The sequence below is a fragment of the Mus musculus genome, chromosome 5 (assembly GCF_000001635.26).
Source record: "Mus musculus strain C57BL/6J chromosome 5, GRCm38.p6 C57BL/6J".
Classification (NCBI taxonomy): domain Eukaryota; kingdom Metazoa; phylum Chordata; class Mammalia; order Rodentia; family Muridae; genus Mus; species Mus musculus.
The window spans coordinates 143,668,650-143,686,559 of NC_000071.6; the positions used below are offsets into that span (position 1 = coordinate 143,668,650).

At 45.8% G+C, this 17,910-nt stretch overlaps 1 protein-coding gene across 4 annotated transcripts in view; it reads left to right on the forward strand.

Annotated features, from left to right (window-relative positions):
• The window catches only part of Cyth3 (cytohesin 3), an 87,804-nt gene that overhangs the window by 46,203 nt on the left and 23,691 nt on the right, over positions 1–17,910 (forward strand). For all 4 annotated transcript variants that reach the window (NM_011182.4, XM_017320729.2, XM_030254209.1 and 1 more), the window contains 2 exons: positions 15,747–15,829; positions 17,824–17,888. In NM_011182.4, the coding sequence (NP_035312.3) occupies positions 15,747–15,829; positions 17,824–17,888 (148 nt within the window). The remainder of the gene's footprint in view (positions 1–15,746; positions 15,830–17,823; positions 17,889–17,910) is intronic.

Genomic DNA, 17,910 nt, shown 5'->3' on the forward strand with positions numbered 1-17,910 from the left:
TTTAGACTTGATTTCTGCATACTGTTCCATAGTAGGGATGGATCCTCTCCTCTCCTCTCCTCTCCTCTCCTCTCCTCTCCTCTCCTCTCCTCTCCTCTCCTCTCCTCTCCTCTCCTCTCCTCTCCTCTCCTCTCCTCTCCTCTCCTCTCCTCTCCTCTCCTCTTCTCTTCTCTTCTCTCTCTTTCTTTTTTTAAACAGGGTTTCTCTGTATAGCCCTGGCTGTCCTGGAACTCACTTTGTAGACCAGGCTGGCCTCGAACTCAGAAATCCACCTGCCTCTGCCTCCTGAGTGCTGGGATTAAAGGCATGCACCACCACTGCCTGACAAGTATCAGTGTCTTTATTCACCTATTGAAGGGCATCACAGTTGCATCTAGATTTGGCCAGTAATGAAGTAGCTGCTATAAATATTCATGGGCAGGTCTCCCTGTGGACACAGCTTTCAGCTCTGCTGGGTAAGTCTCTAGGAATGCAGCACTGGCTTGTACTGCGTGCCTGTGTTTAGCTCTGTGAGAGGCTGGCACACAGCTCCTATTCACATATTTGTGAACCTTTGTCTTTCTTCCACAACCTCAACCTCTGGGTGTGGAAAGAATCCCCCTGTCAGGTTTGATATAAACATTTATTTCCTCACTGTTTTTGGGGGTAGAAAGTCTCATTGTCCACTGTTAATTTTTCAAGTATTCTTCAAATTTTAAAATTATTTCTTGTTTTTGTTAAAAAGAGAGTACTTATTTTAAAATTTCAACATCAAGAAGAGATGTGACTAACTTTTAAAAGTAATTGCACTGCTCTTTTACAGTTGAGAAGATTGAGTCACATAAAGCTTAATGGGTAGCTCAGGGCCACCCAACTAGCCTGTGGTAGATAGAAGATTTGAGACCTAGCATGGGCCCAAGGTCAGTGTCAGGGTCAGTGTCAGGGTCAGTGTCAGGGCCCGCTGCCTCACTTGGGAGGTAGGGCTTTCACTGAGCCTGGAGCTCACTCTGGTGGCCAGCCTAGCAGGCTAGCAGTTTCTGAGGGTTCCTCCCGTCTGTCCCCAGTCACACAGCTGTACCTGGCTTTGTTTGCAGTACTGGGAGCCCAGACTGCAGACATCATACTTGGGAAGTCAGCAGTTACTGACTGAGCATCTCTCAGACCCAGTTAGGTGCTTCTGAGTGGAGAAGGTCCATAGGCCACATGGTGGAAAACTGCTGTGGAAAATGATTTAGAATCAGAGACCCTAAAGGAACATGTTTGTTGCATGTTTTAGAGAGCTGGCTGAGTCCTTTGTCTTTGTGTTTAGTTTTGTTGGATGGAGCCAGGGAGTAAACTGCCCTCTACCACTGCCACAGTAACACAGGACTACAGTGGTTCCTCTGTTCCTTGGCGGTGGTTGACTGCATCATCAAACAGGAAGAGCAACAGTTGTGGGTTGGCATGCTAGTTGTCAAGAGGATGTTTATATGGATTCCAAAAGGCTAATTCGAGGACATTGCAATGACAGGGTTTTTTTTTTAATATGCAACATTGTATAAAGACAAGGCTGACATTTAAAAATTATACTGACTGCTCTGATTCTCAGTCCCTGCTGTTTTTAATCTATATGCAATGTGCTAATTTTAAAACAATTTTATTTACTGTGAGATAAAGGTAGTAACTTTGGATAAAAAAATCGGCTGTTGTATACAAAGTCAGTGTTGTTGCTAGCTGGAGTCACTGATAAACGCTGGTCGCTGGTTCTTACTGTCTGTTCTCAGAAACTATCTTAGTGCTTTTATTTTTTTAGCAAACACTGTTTTTTTTTTTCATCAAGGGTTGAAAGGAGTCAACTATTCAGGTGTACTCTTTAAATTTTTTAAGGTGTGTGTGTGTTTGTGTGTGTGTGTGAAGCAACTGCCCATGTGTACACATGTGCAGACCAGAACAAATTCTCCACCTTTCTGCATTTAGAAAGAACCTCTCTCTGAACCAGAAAACTCACTGGTTTGGCTAGGCAGGCTGGTTAGGGGTTCTTGGTATCACCTGTCTCCACTACTCTTATGCTGGGGTAACAGGCTTGCATAGCCATGCCTGGATTCTAACATGGGTGCTAGGGATTTGAACTCAGTTCCTCATGTTTGCAGAGCATGCACTCTAACCCACTAAACCATTCCCCAGCCCCTAGATAGATACCTTTCAGGACAATAAAGTGTGTGCTAAAGGTTAGGTTAGTGTGCTATAGTTTGGATTAGTTAAAGGCTTTGTTCCCAGTATGGCACTTTTGAGAGATGGTGGACCTTGAAGAGATGGGGCCTAGAATGAGGAAGTGAAAAAAAAATCTAAAAATTCATCAAAAGTGTGCTCTTGAAGAGATTTTCAGATTCTTGGTTTTTTTTGTTGTTTGTTGTCTAGTCCTGGCCATGAAGTGGTTTCTTTTTACCATTTGTCCCTTGCTCCAAACACAGAAGGAACAGGGCCAAACAGCTATGGACTAAAAACCTCAGAAACTCCAAGCCAGAATAAACGTTTTCCCTTGTAGCTGATTATCCTGGATGTTTGTCACGGTGACAGGAATATGACTAACAGAGGCCTCAGTTGCTAAGTAATCCTAGAGCTCAAGCTGTCTTATGTCTGCCTATGCTGGATACACGCACTGGGTAGTGACCACCCACGTCAGCATGGAGCACTTGGCACCCCTAAGAAGCTCCGCTGTGCCCTTTCTCAGGCAGCACCGTCCACCCTCAGATTTACCACTGCCCAGATTTCTATCCCCATGAGTTGGTTTGTCTATTCTTGGCCTACTCTCAACCTTTCCTAGTAAAAATGTGGTCTTGAGGGCTGTAGAGATGGCTTAGCCGTTACTTGCTTCTCTTACAGAGGACCTAGGCTTGGCTTCCAGCACCCACATGGTGGGTTATAACTACGTGCAGCTCCAGTTCCAGGGGATCTGATGCCTCTTCTTACATAACTAGGCACACACGTGTTCTATCTTCCTCTCTCCCTCCCTCTCACTCTATGTGTCTGTCTGTCTGTCTGTCTGTCTGTAGTATGTATGTACACATGTCGCCCTTCACCTATTGACTGTTGTTGTCAACAGTGCTTCTGGAGATTGGCATGCGGGGCTCTGTGTTGACATGCGTCCTCACTTCTCTGCCATGCACACCTAGGAGCTGAACTGCAGCATTAAGCAGCCTGGGTCTTTGAAGATCTGCCAAGCGCCACCAAAATGGCTACAATGTATCACATTTTAACAAAATAAGTGTTTTCTTCTTTAGGGTTGAGCAATTTATTTTTCTTACTTTAAAAAGTGAGTACATTTTCAGTTCGTTTTCTAAAATTGTCATGTTAGCTTGTGGTTTTCTAAGTATTAGAGCTATAGCCAATGAACATTGGTATGTGACATTTTTACACACTCGGTCCATTTTAGGTCTTTAAAAAAGTTTCACTATGAGAAACCATTTTTTACTATGTCTTCTCTGACCAGTAGCTTACTTGCATTAGGACCCTTAGCGTTCTCTTTCTGGTTAACGTCATAGTTGCACAGGTTGTTTGGGATAAAGTTCTAATCCCTGAGTAGAACATACACTAATCAGATCAGGCAATTAGCATCTCTCCTGACTGCTCTGCACCGCAGACTCCCCGCTCTTCCAGGTCTCCCCTCAGGGTCTATGCAGCCCAGCAGGGACCGAAACTCCTGCCTCCTCCTGGAGCCTCCTCTGTGGCAGATGCCAGCCCTGGCCACTCTGTCGTGTTTGAGAGCACGCACTGTCTTCTTAGGTAACTGTGCTTTGGAACATGCTGCCACCACTCTCTGTCCCCTTCCCCTCCCTTTCTTACTGGTGTAACGGCTGTTTTCTCTTCTACTTGATGTCCAGGTTGTTAGCGTCCACATAGGAGATAGAACATGTGGTATTTGTCTTATTTCATTTAACATAATGCCCTTCTAAGGTTGTTTTTTAAATTCTAAACAAGTGGTTTTTCTAGTGACTGTTTTGTTGCTGAATTCTGACTTAACGGTTCTGTGGTCAGAGAATGTGGTCTTCCCATGAAAGCCAAGGAATAAAGCACTGTGATTGACTTAGCAGGAATGGATGGTGTGCTATGAGGAATAATGGGCTGCTCACTATGTGGGACGGCTAGAAGAGAGAGCTCACCTCTGTGGCCATGCCTGGAATCATTCAGTTCCAGACTCACCTATCGGGGACAGGTGGAGCCTGAATTAGGAGATGGCCATGGCTGCAGTGGGCTCACAGGTTCTAGAGTTGTAGAGAATAAACTCCATGGGTGAATAGATGCTGATCTAGGAAACCCTCCGTTCCCAGTCTGCTGCTCTCTGAGAAGCAGCCAGTAGAGAAGCCTAGGCGGACTCTGACCTGCCTCTGTGTCTGGCCTGTGTGCTGTCTCCAGGCGCTGGATCCACTCTCATTCCCAGCTATTTGGAAATGTCATTTTAAGGTAAAAATTTTTTCTTCCTAGTTTTAAGGTAGAGGTAACAAAAATCATGTATATTGACAGTGTGCTAGATAGTTCTTTTATTTAATTTTTAAATAATTACTAGCCAGGCATGGTGGCGCACGCCTTTAATCCCAGCACTCGGGAGGCAGAGGCAGGTGGATCTCTGAGTTCAAGCCCAGCCTGGTCTACAGAGTGAGTTCCAGGACAGCCAGGGATATACAGAGAAACCCTGTCTGGAAAAACCAAAACCAAAAAAAAAAAAATTACTTTCTTTGGTATGTTGGCGATGGCACACATGTGCCATGACACATGTGAATGTCAGGACAGCCTGTGAGAGTTGGCTCTATTCTGACACCACTTAGGTTTCTGGTTTCAAACTCAGGTGGCTAAACTTGGCAGGAAAGCACCTTTATCCATTAGGTGGAGGCCCCTACAGTATAATGTTTTGCTGTGTGATATACTGTGGGATGATTAAATCAAGCCACTAACCACACCTACTACCTCATGTGTGCAGTACTGCTTTTAAAGATCTCTGTTCTCAGCAGTAGGCATGTATGCAGTTGGCTTCCTAACTGTCTTACTCGTGCTCTGCAGAAGCCCTGAGCCAGTTCTTCTGTCTGACCAGCATCACTCTGTCTTCACAGAGTAAGTAAGGCTCAAGACCTATAGATAAAGATACTTTAGGTGTCTCTCACCAGTCCCTTGGAGGGAAAGTGTGTGCACGTGTGCCTGTGTGTGCGTGTGTGTGTGCGCGCGTGTGCGCATGTGATGCAGAATCTAATCTAGGCCCCACACTATATCCATTGTACATCCACCAAAGGTTAAAACGATTTTAAACATGTATACAGTGTTTGTGTTGTACATGTGCATGTACAGGTGTATGCACTTATGCATGAATATGGCTTTCACCTGATTTCCCTGAAACAAGATGCTTTCTCATTGATCCTGAGGCTTGCTGTTTTGCTAGGCTGCCTGACCAGAGAGCTCCTGGGATTTTCCTATCCCTGCTTCCCCAGCTCTGGGGTGTATGCCTGTGTGGTCATTTACAGCTTTATTGTGGGTGCTGGGGATTCAAACTTGGGTTCTTATTCTTGCATAGCTTGTTCTAGTCCACACTGCTCTTTCTGCCAAGCCCCCAAGACATTAAAAAGAACTTATTTTATGTTTTGCACCCCCCCGTGTGTGTGTTTGTGTGTGTGTGTTTGTATTTGTCTGTGTGTGTTGATGCACCACATGCGTGCAGTGTCTTTGGAGGCCAGAAGACAGAGTTGGTTGTTTTGGAACTACAGCTATCTGTTAGCTGTGATCTGGGTGCTCTAGCTGATCCTGGGTACCTGCAAAAGCCACTGCTCTTACACCTCCGCACCAGTCTCCTAGATTTTTTTCTTAAAACTTTTTATTGGTTCTTTGTGGCCTTCCCAGCATGCACCCCAATCCCACTCATCTTGCCCTCCCCTCGTACCTGCCCTCCACCCTGCTAACCTCCCCCCCCAACAGAGAAAAAGTCTCGTTGTGGAAGCTGTAGTGTCACAGTGTGTCCCACAATACACCCCTTTTCCACACTTCTTTGCTTGCAAATGTTGATCGTAATGACTCGCTGCTCTCATTCAAGGCCTCTGGCTTCTGCTACTCTATCAATACTGGAGTCCTCTTGTTGCCCTGTGTCATGAGATCCTGTGGTTTTGCTCTGGAGGAACTGTACTCCAGCAGTTGATTGATGGGGTAGATGATGGGGCTGGCCAATTCAAAGCCCTGGATCTGGGCCTGAGCTGGTCTGCTCTCAGCTCTCCCACTCTCATACCCTCATGTGGTTTCTAAGGATGTGAGCTTGGGCCCTCGTGCTTACATGACAGACACTGTACACGCTGACCATCTCCCTGCTCACTACCTTCTTGCTTTTATTTGTAACGGTTACACACTATGTTTGTTGTAAATGTGCCACTTCTTCATAAAAATTAGCCTTATTTTTGTTCTATTTTTAACTTTAGGGTTTTAAATGTGACTTGTTTTCCTTTTATATTTATTGTATAAATACCAGTTACATGTTATGGCAGACCACATTGTCCAGTACAGTTGTTATAATCTGGCAGTAGCATGTTGGCTACTATAGTCTTTTTGTCTCCTGATTTGCTGGGTTCACTCATCTTGCTACATTAAGCTGGCAGGTCATGTGGGAGCTGAGCTCATATACACAGTGACACCCTGGTGTTTGGGGGCTTAGCTGAGGTGACTGTGCCAGCTGGGGTGTCTGCAGCTCTGTCTCTGTGTGGTTTCTCCCCTCAGGGTTGTGGACCTTAGCTTCTCCAGAGCATGGTGGTCTCAGATTCCAAGATATGAGAGGTGAGGTATTAGGCTCTGTGGCCTTGACCCGGCACACTGCCACATCTGCCCTCTTCCTTTGGTCATAGGAAGTTTCTAAGGTAGTCTGCAGTCACTGTCAGAAACAGATTCCTCTTCGTGATTGGAACTGTAATTTACAGAGGACTTATTTTTTTCTCTCCTATAGTAGGAACCAATACACTATTTTTTCTGCTTTAATCTTTTATATTTTGAATTTCTCTTGGTGGTGTGGTGGTGTCTCTTGTCTTTGGTTGTTTTATTTTGTGCTGTTGGGGATGGAACTTAGGGCTATTGCTGTAATGACCACCACCTTGGCCCACTTATTTTATTTATTTATATATATATATATATATATATACACACACACACACATATATAGATATAGATATAGATATAGATATAGATATTTTTCCTTCAGTCCAATCTTAATCCCCCAATCTTTGGAATTTGAAACTCAGTTCCTTTCCTGCGTAGCCTGGACATTTTCGTATAAAATCTTGTCAAGATTCCACTTGATGGTTCATAACGCGCAGGAGCATGAGGGAAGCCTGTTTGCTTTGCTGTTCATTGGCTGCCGCCTCCAGTTCCTAGTTCTTTATTCTGTGAGATACTGTCTGCTGCATCATGGCTTTCCTTCAGAGTGGACCGAAGGGGCCTGTGCTTACTCTCTGGCTTCCCTCTCCACCTGGCTCAGATCTGTTCTCTGAACGGTCCTTTCTCAGGGTTTCCTCTAACAATCGTGTCCAGGTGGCAAAGTATTCACTTTTTACTTCTCTGTAATTGTTTTACTTAATTCAAAGAAGACCAGGCAAAGAGTCCTGGGACAATAAAGAGGAACAGTGAAGGTTGAGGGGACCCAAGAGAGTAACCATGCACTAGCAATTCCCATGTGACCTTGAGGCTCCCAGTTTTACCTGGCCCTGTGGCTCAGTCCCGCATCCAGCCAGCTCATCATGTGACTGGCCAGGTGACCCACTTGGATGTGAGTGTGTTGCCTGGCCTTATCACCTCAGAGGTCAGGAGGCTCTTGGTGAGACCCACAGGCTCAGCGCTGCTTCTGTGCCCAGCTGCCCTTCTGTCCTGGCTGTCAGATCTCCCTGCTCTGAACTGTCTTTCTGACCCATGCTTAATGTTTGAGTCGCTAGTGTTTGGAATGCAGGAGAGGTGCTTCTCTTTACAGGGCTCTTTAGTGGATCAGTGGGGACCAGTGTCTGGGCTCATGCCTTGTTAATATCCTGTAGGACTGGCATGTCCCTAATCAAGAAAATCTAAAAGCTGTCAAATGGCAAGAGGGAAGTTAGGCTTGGTGCGCTAGTGTTGATTCCTTGCAGTGATAGTAAACTTGAAAGTGGCAGATACCATTTCCAGTCTGCTGTTGAGGGCCAGAACATATGGTTGAGTAACCAAGTGGTCAGATTTCTGTTTATTGGATCATTTGTTAACATGTTTGACTTTTGACCAAAAGAAACATTAAAACATAATGTTTCTGGTTACAGTTCATATCTTCTTATCTTTTCTCCGGAGAGTTGTAGAACAGAATGTTAGCCTTATGGACAGTATGTGAGAGAGACACAGGGAGACAATGCTCATGTGGGGGAGTGGGGTGAGTTACAAGGGAACCTTAGGTACAGCAACAATCCAGAGCTGAGAAGTGACAGCTTCTGGCACCTGTAAGTTGTCACACATGAGTTATTCACATAACTTCACTGTTACAAAGTGCTTGCTCATCTTGGAGGTAACTGTTGATTCTTTAGTGTCAGCATACATTTTAAATACCAGTATGTTTTCTAAGCTATATACAGAAGGCCCTATTTTTCCTTGATTCTGAGATGTAAATACTTCTATCCTTCAATGTCTGTGAACAGGCAGTGTATAATGGGTGCATGCCTGGATTTTATTGAATGTGGTAAACAGAGCAGCACTCGACTCCACTCTCTCCATACAGTGTCTCCGACCTTGTTAGCTGCTTCAGGGTTTATAGTGTGTGTGTGGGGGGGGGAGTGGGGGCTGTGTTTCTGTGTGGAGGATAGAGGAGGCTGTTCAGTGTCCTGCTGGGCTTATTCACTAGAGCATGTAGTGACTAGTAATCCTCCTACCTCTGTCCCCACAGTGCCAGGGTTGCAGTTGCGCACAGCCACGACAGCTGCTTCTGTGACTGCTAGAGATGTACGCTCAGGTTCACATACTTGCTCAGCGAGTGTTCTTAGGCACTAAGCCATCTTCCCAGCCACTACACTATATTCTGTTTATAAAGACAGTGGTGCTTATCTGTATGGGCATTTTGCCTGTATGTATGTCTGTCCACCACATGCATGCTTGGTGCCTACAGAGACCAGAAGAGGGTGTCATGTCCCCTGGAGTTCCAAGTGGGCTCTCAGACTTGAACCCATGACAGGTCTTCTGCCGATGCTCTTAACCTCTGGGCCATTTCTCTAGCCCTGTAATAATTTATTTTCAACTTATTATAGTCTATCACCAACATTATATACCATTTCTCATATAGGAAAATAATATTGTTTCTCCTGTTTTTGTTATCTGTCTTGTTTTAGTGTTTCTGAGACAAGGTCTCATTCTGAAGCTCTGACTGGCCTTGAACTTGGGGTTCTCTTGACTCAGCCCTGAGCTGTTTGCAGGTGTTAGCTAGGTTAAGAATGTCAGAACAATGTGATTTGATTTTCTCTTCCAAGTCTTGTGTTCTTGTTCATGCCTACTAAAGCAGTGCACCGTTTGCTTTTGGTCCCGACAGCAGCACCAAATCTTTTAAGAGCCTTGCATCAAGGTTGAGAACCTTTGCTCACGCTGCTCCTCTGAGCACTGGACACTGTTTTGTAGAGATAAAGATTTTTCATTTGGTAGTCCACAGCTGGCTGCCTGCAGATCTGCTACCAATGAATTATTTTAAAATTTTATTGTCTGAAAAGTAGCTGGTTTCACCTTTTCTGAAAGTTATTTTGCAAGGTTTGGAATTTTGTCCACTTTCTCCTTCATTTCGGACAAAGTCAAGGCCAGGTTTAGTTGCCCACCCTGGCTGGCAGCAGACTCTAGCAGCAGGCTATGGTGCTTTGATTTGCAAATCTTCATTTGAAGGAGGCAGGTACCTGAGAAAGCAAGGCCTGGTCCTGGTCATGACTTTGTTGTGACTCTTCTCTGAAGCTGTGCCAGCAGCAGAAACACGGGACTTCCTGCCTTCCTTCCCTACTGTTTTACCTTGTGAAAGCATTTGTTTGCTCTCTAGAATTTGGACCAAACTGAAACTGTACCTGCTGTCCTGCATCTAGCCTGTGCTGTGCTGCTAGGGCTCTCTGCTGTCATGGAAGTTATGTTCTGTATGGCTCCTCATTATGTGAGCACAGAACTCAGGCCTGCCTCCATGTAGAATAAGACGAGAAACAGCAAACACTACAGCCCACATCCAGAATCCAGATGTTACCACCCTTTCCCCACTCGGAATGAAGTGTGAGTCACACACCAGTCAGAGCTGTTCACTTTGGAACCGTTCACCCTGGAAATCAGGAAGGCATTATTTGTTCTCATACCACACCTGTTGACATGAGAACGCTGTATGGCAAATGGTTTATGTGAGCTATGCTTGCAGTGAGCAGCAGAGTTCAGACTTGCTGAGTAGATCTTGAACTGGCAGACTGTAAAGGCTCCTGGTGTTTGGAGCTGGGCTCTTCTATGTAGTGGCTGTCAAGCTGCCCTGTTCTGCTCCTGATAACAAAGCTGGCGGTTCTTTCAGCATCTCCTTCTGCAAACCATAGCACTATAAACACTTCAGTTTCTGGAAAGAGTCATCAAAGGATCCTCTTCTTTTAAGGCATCTTAAAAGTATATAGATCCTGTCCATCCCCAGTGAGAACACGCAGGACGGACAGGGTGGGCATGCTCAGGGAGTGCCTCCCCTCTGCTTCTCTTCCTCCACTGCTTGCGATCACGAGGAAGTGTTTCTCACTCTGTATTCACTGCTGCGGCCTTTGGGTAGGATATGGTGAAAATGTTATGAGTTGAGGAATTGCCAACTTTTGCCTAGCCACCAACCTAAAAACTTTATAAAGAAATTAAGACTGTATGAGTTCAAGACCAACCTGGTTAATTTAGCAAGACTGTCTCAAAATAAAGAAAGGGTTTGGAATGTAGCTCAGTTACCTGGCATGTGCAAGGCTCCCTATTCCGACACAAAAGGGATCAAAGCTGGGCTGGGATAGAGTTCTGTGGTAGGTGACAGCGTCACATGCACAGGACCACACAAATACCCAGCATCACAAACAAAGGGGAAGAAGAGGAGGAAAGGAGAGAAGAAAAGAGGAAGGAATGGCAAGAGGATTAAATCCCCAGAGACTTATTTAGTAATATCGAGGAAGCTTTACCACAGTTAGAGGAGTGCTTCTCCTCTAATGGACGGATGTTTGACAATTTTCTGAGTAGTATGACACTCTCAGGGATGGTGACAGTAAAATAAGTTACAGGAAGTAGAGGGATGCACAAACGCCCAGTCATCACAGCAAATGTGCACAACAAAAGCAGCCTAACCGCCAGCTGGGGCTATCTGTGGCCACTACCAGCAAGAGTGCAGAGACGCCTGAGAAGGCCGTGTCAACAGTCTCTATTCCATAGGGTGTAGTGGAAATCATGAAGTTGCAGCAGGCCTCCAGATCTGACTTCTAAGGGATGGGAGCAACATTCTGCGCTCTAGCAGAGATCTATGTAAGCCAGCAGTGCTTGCAGGAACCACCCGTCTATTGCTCTTCACTGCACTGCCTTTAGTCTGACTTTAAGCTGATGCTACTCAGGAGAAGCAGTGACGTATCAGATGACCATCAGGTACACCCTTCACCCGTGCTGAAAGCTCAACTCACAGAAAATGGCTTCACAGCCCTCCACAGTGAAGCTGTCACTCGGGATTCTCATAAAAGAAAGCACGCCTTCTGTTGAGTACTTCTTGCAAAATGGAAACGCCCAAATGTTAAAGACTGTGCTGGGTGGACAGCTTTGCCTTTTTTCTTACTTGAACTTGGAGGAAATATTTTTCATTAAGACAACTTTACTTCTCCTAAGCCAAGACACTTAAAGTGACAAAGCAGAGCCCAGGATGTCAGAAGCGAGTCCAAGCTTTGTATGGACTTTGCTGGGCAAGGACCGGCCCGCTGCTGGGGAGGGTCTGCAGCGTTAGTGAGCCTTCCCCAGCATCACATGCCATTCCACTCTTCACATGGCAGCTGAGCATGTGAAGGGGCCTGCAGAGAGATGCCAGGTGTAGTACCAAACAGTGCTTGCCACGTTCATGATGCATCCTGGCACCTGACAGCATGACAGTGTGGAAAGGTGTAGTAGTGACAGAGGAAATGCAGGGATTGGTCCAGGGATAGTGGATCATGTTCTTTTATCCTTTGCATTAGTGCTGTATTACACAACCCAGCCCTGTTAGTCTCTCTAATGTGTGGAAGAGTGTCCCGTTTCCTGCCAGATACCTCAAAAGATGTTACGGGAAGAGATGCTACTAGCTGTTTGAGTCAAAAGAGGGTTTTTTTGGGGGGGGGGCTTTTTATTATGAGAAATTTTAATTTCTTTTCTTTTCTTTCTTTTTCTCCTCTTCCACCTTAGTCCAGGAGACAGTCTCACAGTGTAGCCTTGGAGCTTAATATGAAAACCAGGCTGCTATTGAGCTTACAGAGATCCACCTGCTGGAGTCTCCTGAGTGCTGGGATTAAAGGCATGCCCCACATACCTGGCCTAGAAATCTCAAACTTGGAATGTAGAACTGATAACCAATCAAATGATTCTGTAATTTTTAGCTTACTCAATTTTTTTCTGAAGTCTTTGATAGTAAAATTTAGATCTAATAGCCTTATACCACAAAATAATTGGTTATAAATCTCTAGAAAATAAGGATATTTCCTATATAACTGCAACAATTATCCTACCTGACAAAAATTATATTTTTAAAATTACATATTCCCTCCCCCACCCATGTGGGTGTGTGTGTGTGTGTGTGTGTGTGTGCAAGCATGCCCATGGTACACATATGGCAGTCAGTCCTCTCCTCCTAACATGTGGATCCTGGGGCTCACGCTCAGGTTGGGTTTGGCGGGAAGCACTCTGCTTGTGGCCACCTCTCTAGCTCCTCTCCTCTTTAAGATGAGACTTCCTGGCAAGGTGAATGGGCAGCACTTTATTGCTTAGTGCCTCCTTGCCTTAAAGACTAAGACAGGCATTGTAGAAGAGAGAGGTCCAGGCAGGCGTGGGAAGGCTCTGATGGATGAGCACTGGCATCTTTAGGATGAAACCATCTCGGTGTTTCCGTTACCTTTGTTCATTCTTAGCAGCTTTCTTGTCTCCAGGGCAGGAGAGGAAACCGTTTCTTTAGAGAAGCCATCTGCAGAAGCCTGAAATCTGCAGCTCTTTGCTTCTAGACTCTTGTGTTGTGTACGTACGTACGTCGGAGAGGTCAGCAGAAGAAAAGCCTTAGGCTTTCTTAAGGGTGGCTTTAGGCAGCTGATCGGTGTGGTTGACATTATATCCGGCTAATACCACTAAAGGCTGCCTAATTTGAGAAATATTCTCTTTGTTAAAGTTGATGATTGTGATAATAGTTTTGAAGAGAAAACATGTATGCTTGTTTATGCTTCATCTTTCTGGGTATTGGGCATTGCTGGCTCCTTTTATGTCTTTTCTTTGACATAAAAGGCATAAAATGTCGTGTGTGTGTGTGTGTGTGTGTGTGTGTGTGTGTGTTGGACATGCCTCCTACTTTTGCTGATTGGTCTGAGCTGAGACCGGCAACCTGAGACAGCTCAGGCTAGTGAGACTTAGGAGAGGCTCTGTAGAAGCCTCTGGGGTGAGGAAGCACATAGCCTCAGCACCAAGTACTGCATAGCAGGGCTGGAGGCAGCTCCATGATGAAGCTGGCACTTTGCAAGGTAGAAGGAAGACACTGGTTCCAGGGACCTTGTGGAAATCTAAGTTTGTCTGTCTGTCTGTCTATCTATCTATCTATCTATCTATCTAGGTGTGTGTATCCATTCAGTGACTCCTAAAGAAATATTTGGCCCTTGGAATCACAGTCACAGACACTTGTGAACTGCCTGATGTAGGTACTGGGATCAAACTCTGAGCCTCTGATAGAGCACCAAGTGCTCTTAAGTGCTGAGCCATCTTTCCACCCCCATTCTTTCTTCAATATCTCTTTCCTAGGGAAAAATCATTCGATCTCTCTTGGCCTCAGTTTTAAAATAGGGCTAGTAATGACTGTCCTCATGGTGTTTTGAGGGGTCCAGGTATTTTATAGCCCTCTGTTATTTGGAGAGCAGTAACCGTTTCCTTAGTAGCATTTTGGCATAGAGGGTTACCTAAGGACACCACTAAGGCACCATTCGTGTTTCGGTGTGGAGCGAGCAGAGGAAGAAGAGGTAGCAATGTAACAGGCGCTCTGCTCCTCTCCTTCCTCCACACCTTACAGGATGTACTTATTACACATTCTGCATTCATTGTTCTGATCATGTTATGACATGTATTTATGTGGTTAGTTTTTCTTTTTTTAAATGATTTGTTTGTTTTATGTGAATTGATGTTTTTCCTGCATGTATGTCTGTCTGAGGATGTTGGATCCCCTTGAGCTGGAGTTAAAGTTGTTAGCTGCCATGTGGGTGTTGCAGATTGAACCTAGGTCCTCTGGAAGAACAGCCAGCGCTCTTAACCTCAGGATCATCTCTTCAGCCTATCCGTGGGTAGTTTTAATTGCCAACTTGATATAATACAGAATCTCCTGCAAAAGGAGTCTCAGTAAAGAATTCTCTAGAATAGATTGGTTTGTGGTTGTGGCCGTTCGGGAGTTTCTTGATTGGGTTAAGGTGAGGAAGACCTCCTGTGAGTGTGGGCAGCACCATTTCATGCACAGGCTGGGTCCTAGTGAGTGACGAGAGCAAGCTGTGCACTAGCATGGTCATACACACTCGTTCTGTCTGCTCTTGGATGCGTGTTCAAACTCCACCGAGTCCCTATGACAGTGGACTGGAGTTGTGAGCTAAATGCACCCTTTCCCCCTAATACAGCTTTGTCAGGGTATTTTATCATGGCAGTGGGGAACAAAGCTAAGAAAATACCTGAACAATTTATTATTTAATTTTTTGTTCTTGAGGTTCGTAAGAGAATGTGTGCAGTGTCTACACAGATATTCTGAAATCACCTGATAGCAACTGGTTTTCTGTGAGAGGCCAGCCCGCTTGCCCTGCCTCCTGTGGGTGGCATTTAACTTCCTGGATAATTTCTAATCTATAAAATGTGCTTCTTCAACATTGTTGCACTCCAGCTGCACTGCTGCAGAGTGCTGCATCCTGGATGCTGTCTGATGTACCTGAGTGCTTCCCCAAGCTCCTGCTCATTTGTGCTCCCAGCTCTGCTCCCAGCCCAGCACAGCCAGCTAGTGAGATTGGCATGCAGTTTCATAGTTGTGCCTAAGAAAGCCCCTAGTTCTACAAGGCTCACGGTGGAGCTGAGTGTAGGCGGCCAGCACCGCGCTGCCTTCCCACTGCATTTCTCAGTCCCCAGAGTGTAACCACGTTGACCTTTCTTACTGGTGTGTGTCTGGTTCAGTGCTTGTTTTATGCGTTACATATGTAGCACTTCAGTGAAAGGCTACATGCAGTTGAGAGCTGAGTACAGCAGGCCCACCTTGCCCACTGCTCCCTGCTGCGTGCTGGGGTGTGCTGGTTGCATCTGTGTCTATCTTAGCACTACAGCCTGTAAGAGGGTACAGAGAAGTACCCCACCATGGTGACCTCTCCTCAGGTCTCTGTGCTAAAGCACGGGGGCGGGATAATGAGCACTGTGGTGGGGTGAGGTGTGCACAGAGGTGCTTGGTGTCCTTTAGCTTTGTTTTCCTCCAGAGCAGCAGGCGGGGCCTCCCAACCCAACCTCCCGCCTCCAGTCTCCAGCCTGACCGGGTTCCCCGAAGGTGTTGACCTTTCTTTCTTCTTTCTTCTTCTTTTCAGTGCCTGAAGACCTGTCATTAGAAGAGCGAGAAGAACTTTTGGACATTCGTAGAAGAAAAAAGGAACTTATTGATGACATTGAGGTAAATCAGCAACAGCAGAGTGTCTTAGCGTGTGGATTTGTGTGGCATACTGAGTAGGGTAGCTTCAGGAACACGTGACATTGAATCTTCAGTATGTGTGTATTAGAAATACAGAGACAGAGGAGATGGCTTCTCCAGACTGGCGCAGCAAAGACTGTCCATCCCAGAAAGCACAAGCTCTGGTAGAGACCTCGATGGGACTAACATTCCCAGTAGTTGTCATGTGGCCTCAGAGGTACAGTGTTAGTGGAAGCAGTGGCAACAGCCCTGCACAAGCTGCCCTTTTCTGTGTATATTATTCCAGGCACTTAGAGAAGTGCCTGCTATATCTTTGGCAGTCTGTGTCCTTTGAATAGACAGACAAGCATACTTGTTGGATTCTAACTATATACCATGTGCCTGCTTGGTAAGGGCAGAATAACAAATTTAAACGAAGATAAATAAAACCGATGGGTAAACAGTGCCTTCCCACAGTTGTGGACTTGACTCGGAGGCCAGGGCGGAGGGTGTCCCACAGGGCAAGAGCTGAGTGAAGCTACATACAATACATTCAGAGCTGGGGATCTGAGCTGCTTCAGACGGCACGCAGGGGCCGCCTGGTCCTCAGGAAAGATGGTTGTGTGGCTTGGCTTGAGGGGCCTCCTAGTCACTGTCACTGCCAAAGTAAATGTTGCTTCACAGGCCACGATTGTCCTAGACAATGGCTCCTTTCTAGGAACTTGTTTAAGTTTGAACTTGTTGGCACATACATAATAGGGTTCTGAATATAATGTCTTTGTACTTGAGAGGTAATTGGTGGCTGTTTGGCTGTCAGGTTAGCCTGCATTCTTGGAAAATTCTGCAAACCAGAGAAGTCCTTTATCTAAAGAGTGAGAGTGGGTATCGTGTGGACAGAGTGATTGTACTGCTTAATAACACGGCCCCTTCCCTGAACTCTGACTGCAGAGAGGTGGGGAAGCCAGCCACAGGGGGTTGAGCCTTTTCTGTCCCCTCCGTTTCTGATGTCTCTGAGTTGGGCCTTGTTCTTAGGGCTTCATGTTGCTCTTTTAAAAAGAATCGTAACTAGCCGGGCGTGGTGGCGCACGCCTTTAATCCCAGCACTCGGGAGGCAGAGGCAGGCGGATTTCTGAGTTCAAGGCCAGCCTGGTCTACAAAGTGAGTTCCAGGACAGCCAGGGCTACACAGAGAAACCCTGTCTCGAAAAACCAAAAAACAAAAGAGAATCGTAACTAATCATCACTTTGAATTTTTATTATTTTAAATGATGTATATGTGTGTGTATCTATGGACATGAGTGCAGGTGCCCACAGGCCAGAGGAATGGGACCCCCTCGAGCTAGACTTAAGTGGTGTGAGCCATCTGATGTGTGTGCACGGATTGAACTTAGGTTCTCTGGAAGAGGGTAGCACAGTGTGTTAACTTCTAAGCCGTTTCTCTAGCCCTGAGGGGCTTCATCTTTTATGAAGTGACAGTCATGAGACTGGTTGGCAAACCTGATGTCAACTTAGACATATCCAAGTCTCTGCTCCCCTCAGAATGCAGGCTACCCATGCGTCTGGTTATATGTGATGACCACATGGTTTAGCTAAGGACCCCGGCTTGCCTGTCCATGCTTTTGTATTGTTTACTCCCTTCTTGATTTTTTACACAGATACTCAAGAGCCTGCCTAGTTAGACACATGTGATATGTGTGATGAGAGGTGGAGATTGTGTGTGGGCGAGCATGAGTGTGGGCGTACATGAATATGCGTGTGCATGAGTGTGTGAGTACATGAGTGTGCGTGCATGAGTGTATGCTTGCTTGCCTGTGTTCTCTGTGCTGTGCTGCCTCTGGCATTGAGTCTACCTTACTGGTACAGATGTTGAGTTTGGGCCTTGTGATGCTCATATGAGTCCTTAGGAAAGCGTGTGCCTGGAGAAGATCGGATGTCTCTGAGCCTATGAGTATAGGAGAGTGAAGATACCCCATGACCTGGCTCCTTCTTTTCTAACAGAGGCTGAAATATGAAATTGCAGAAGTGATGACGGAGATTGACAACCTGACTTCAGTGGAGGAGAGGTAAAATGCTTGTGGCTGTTGA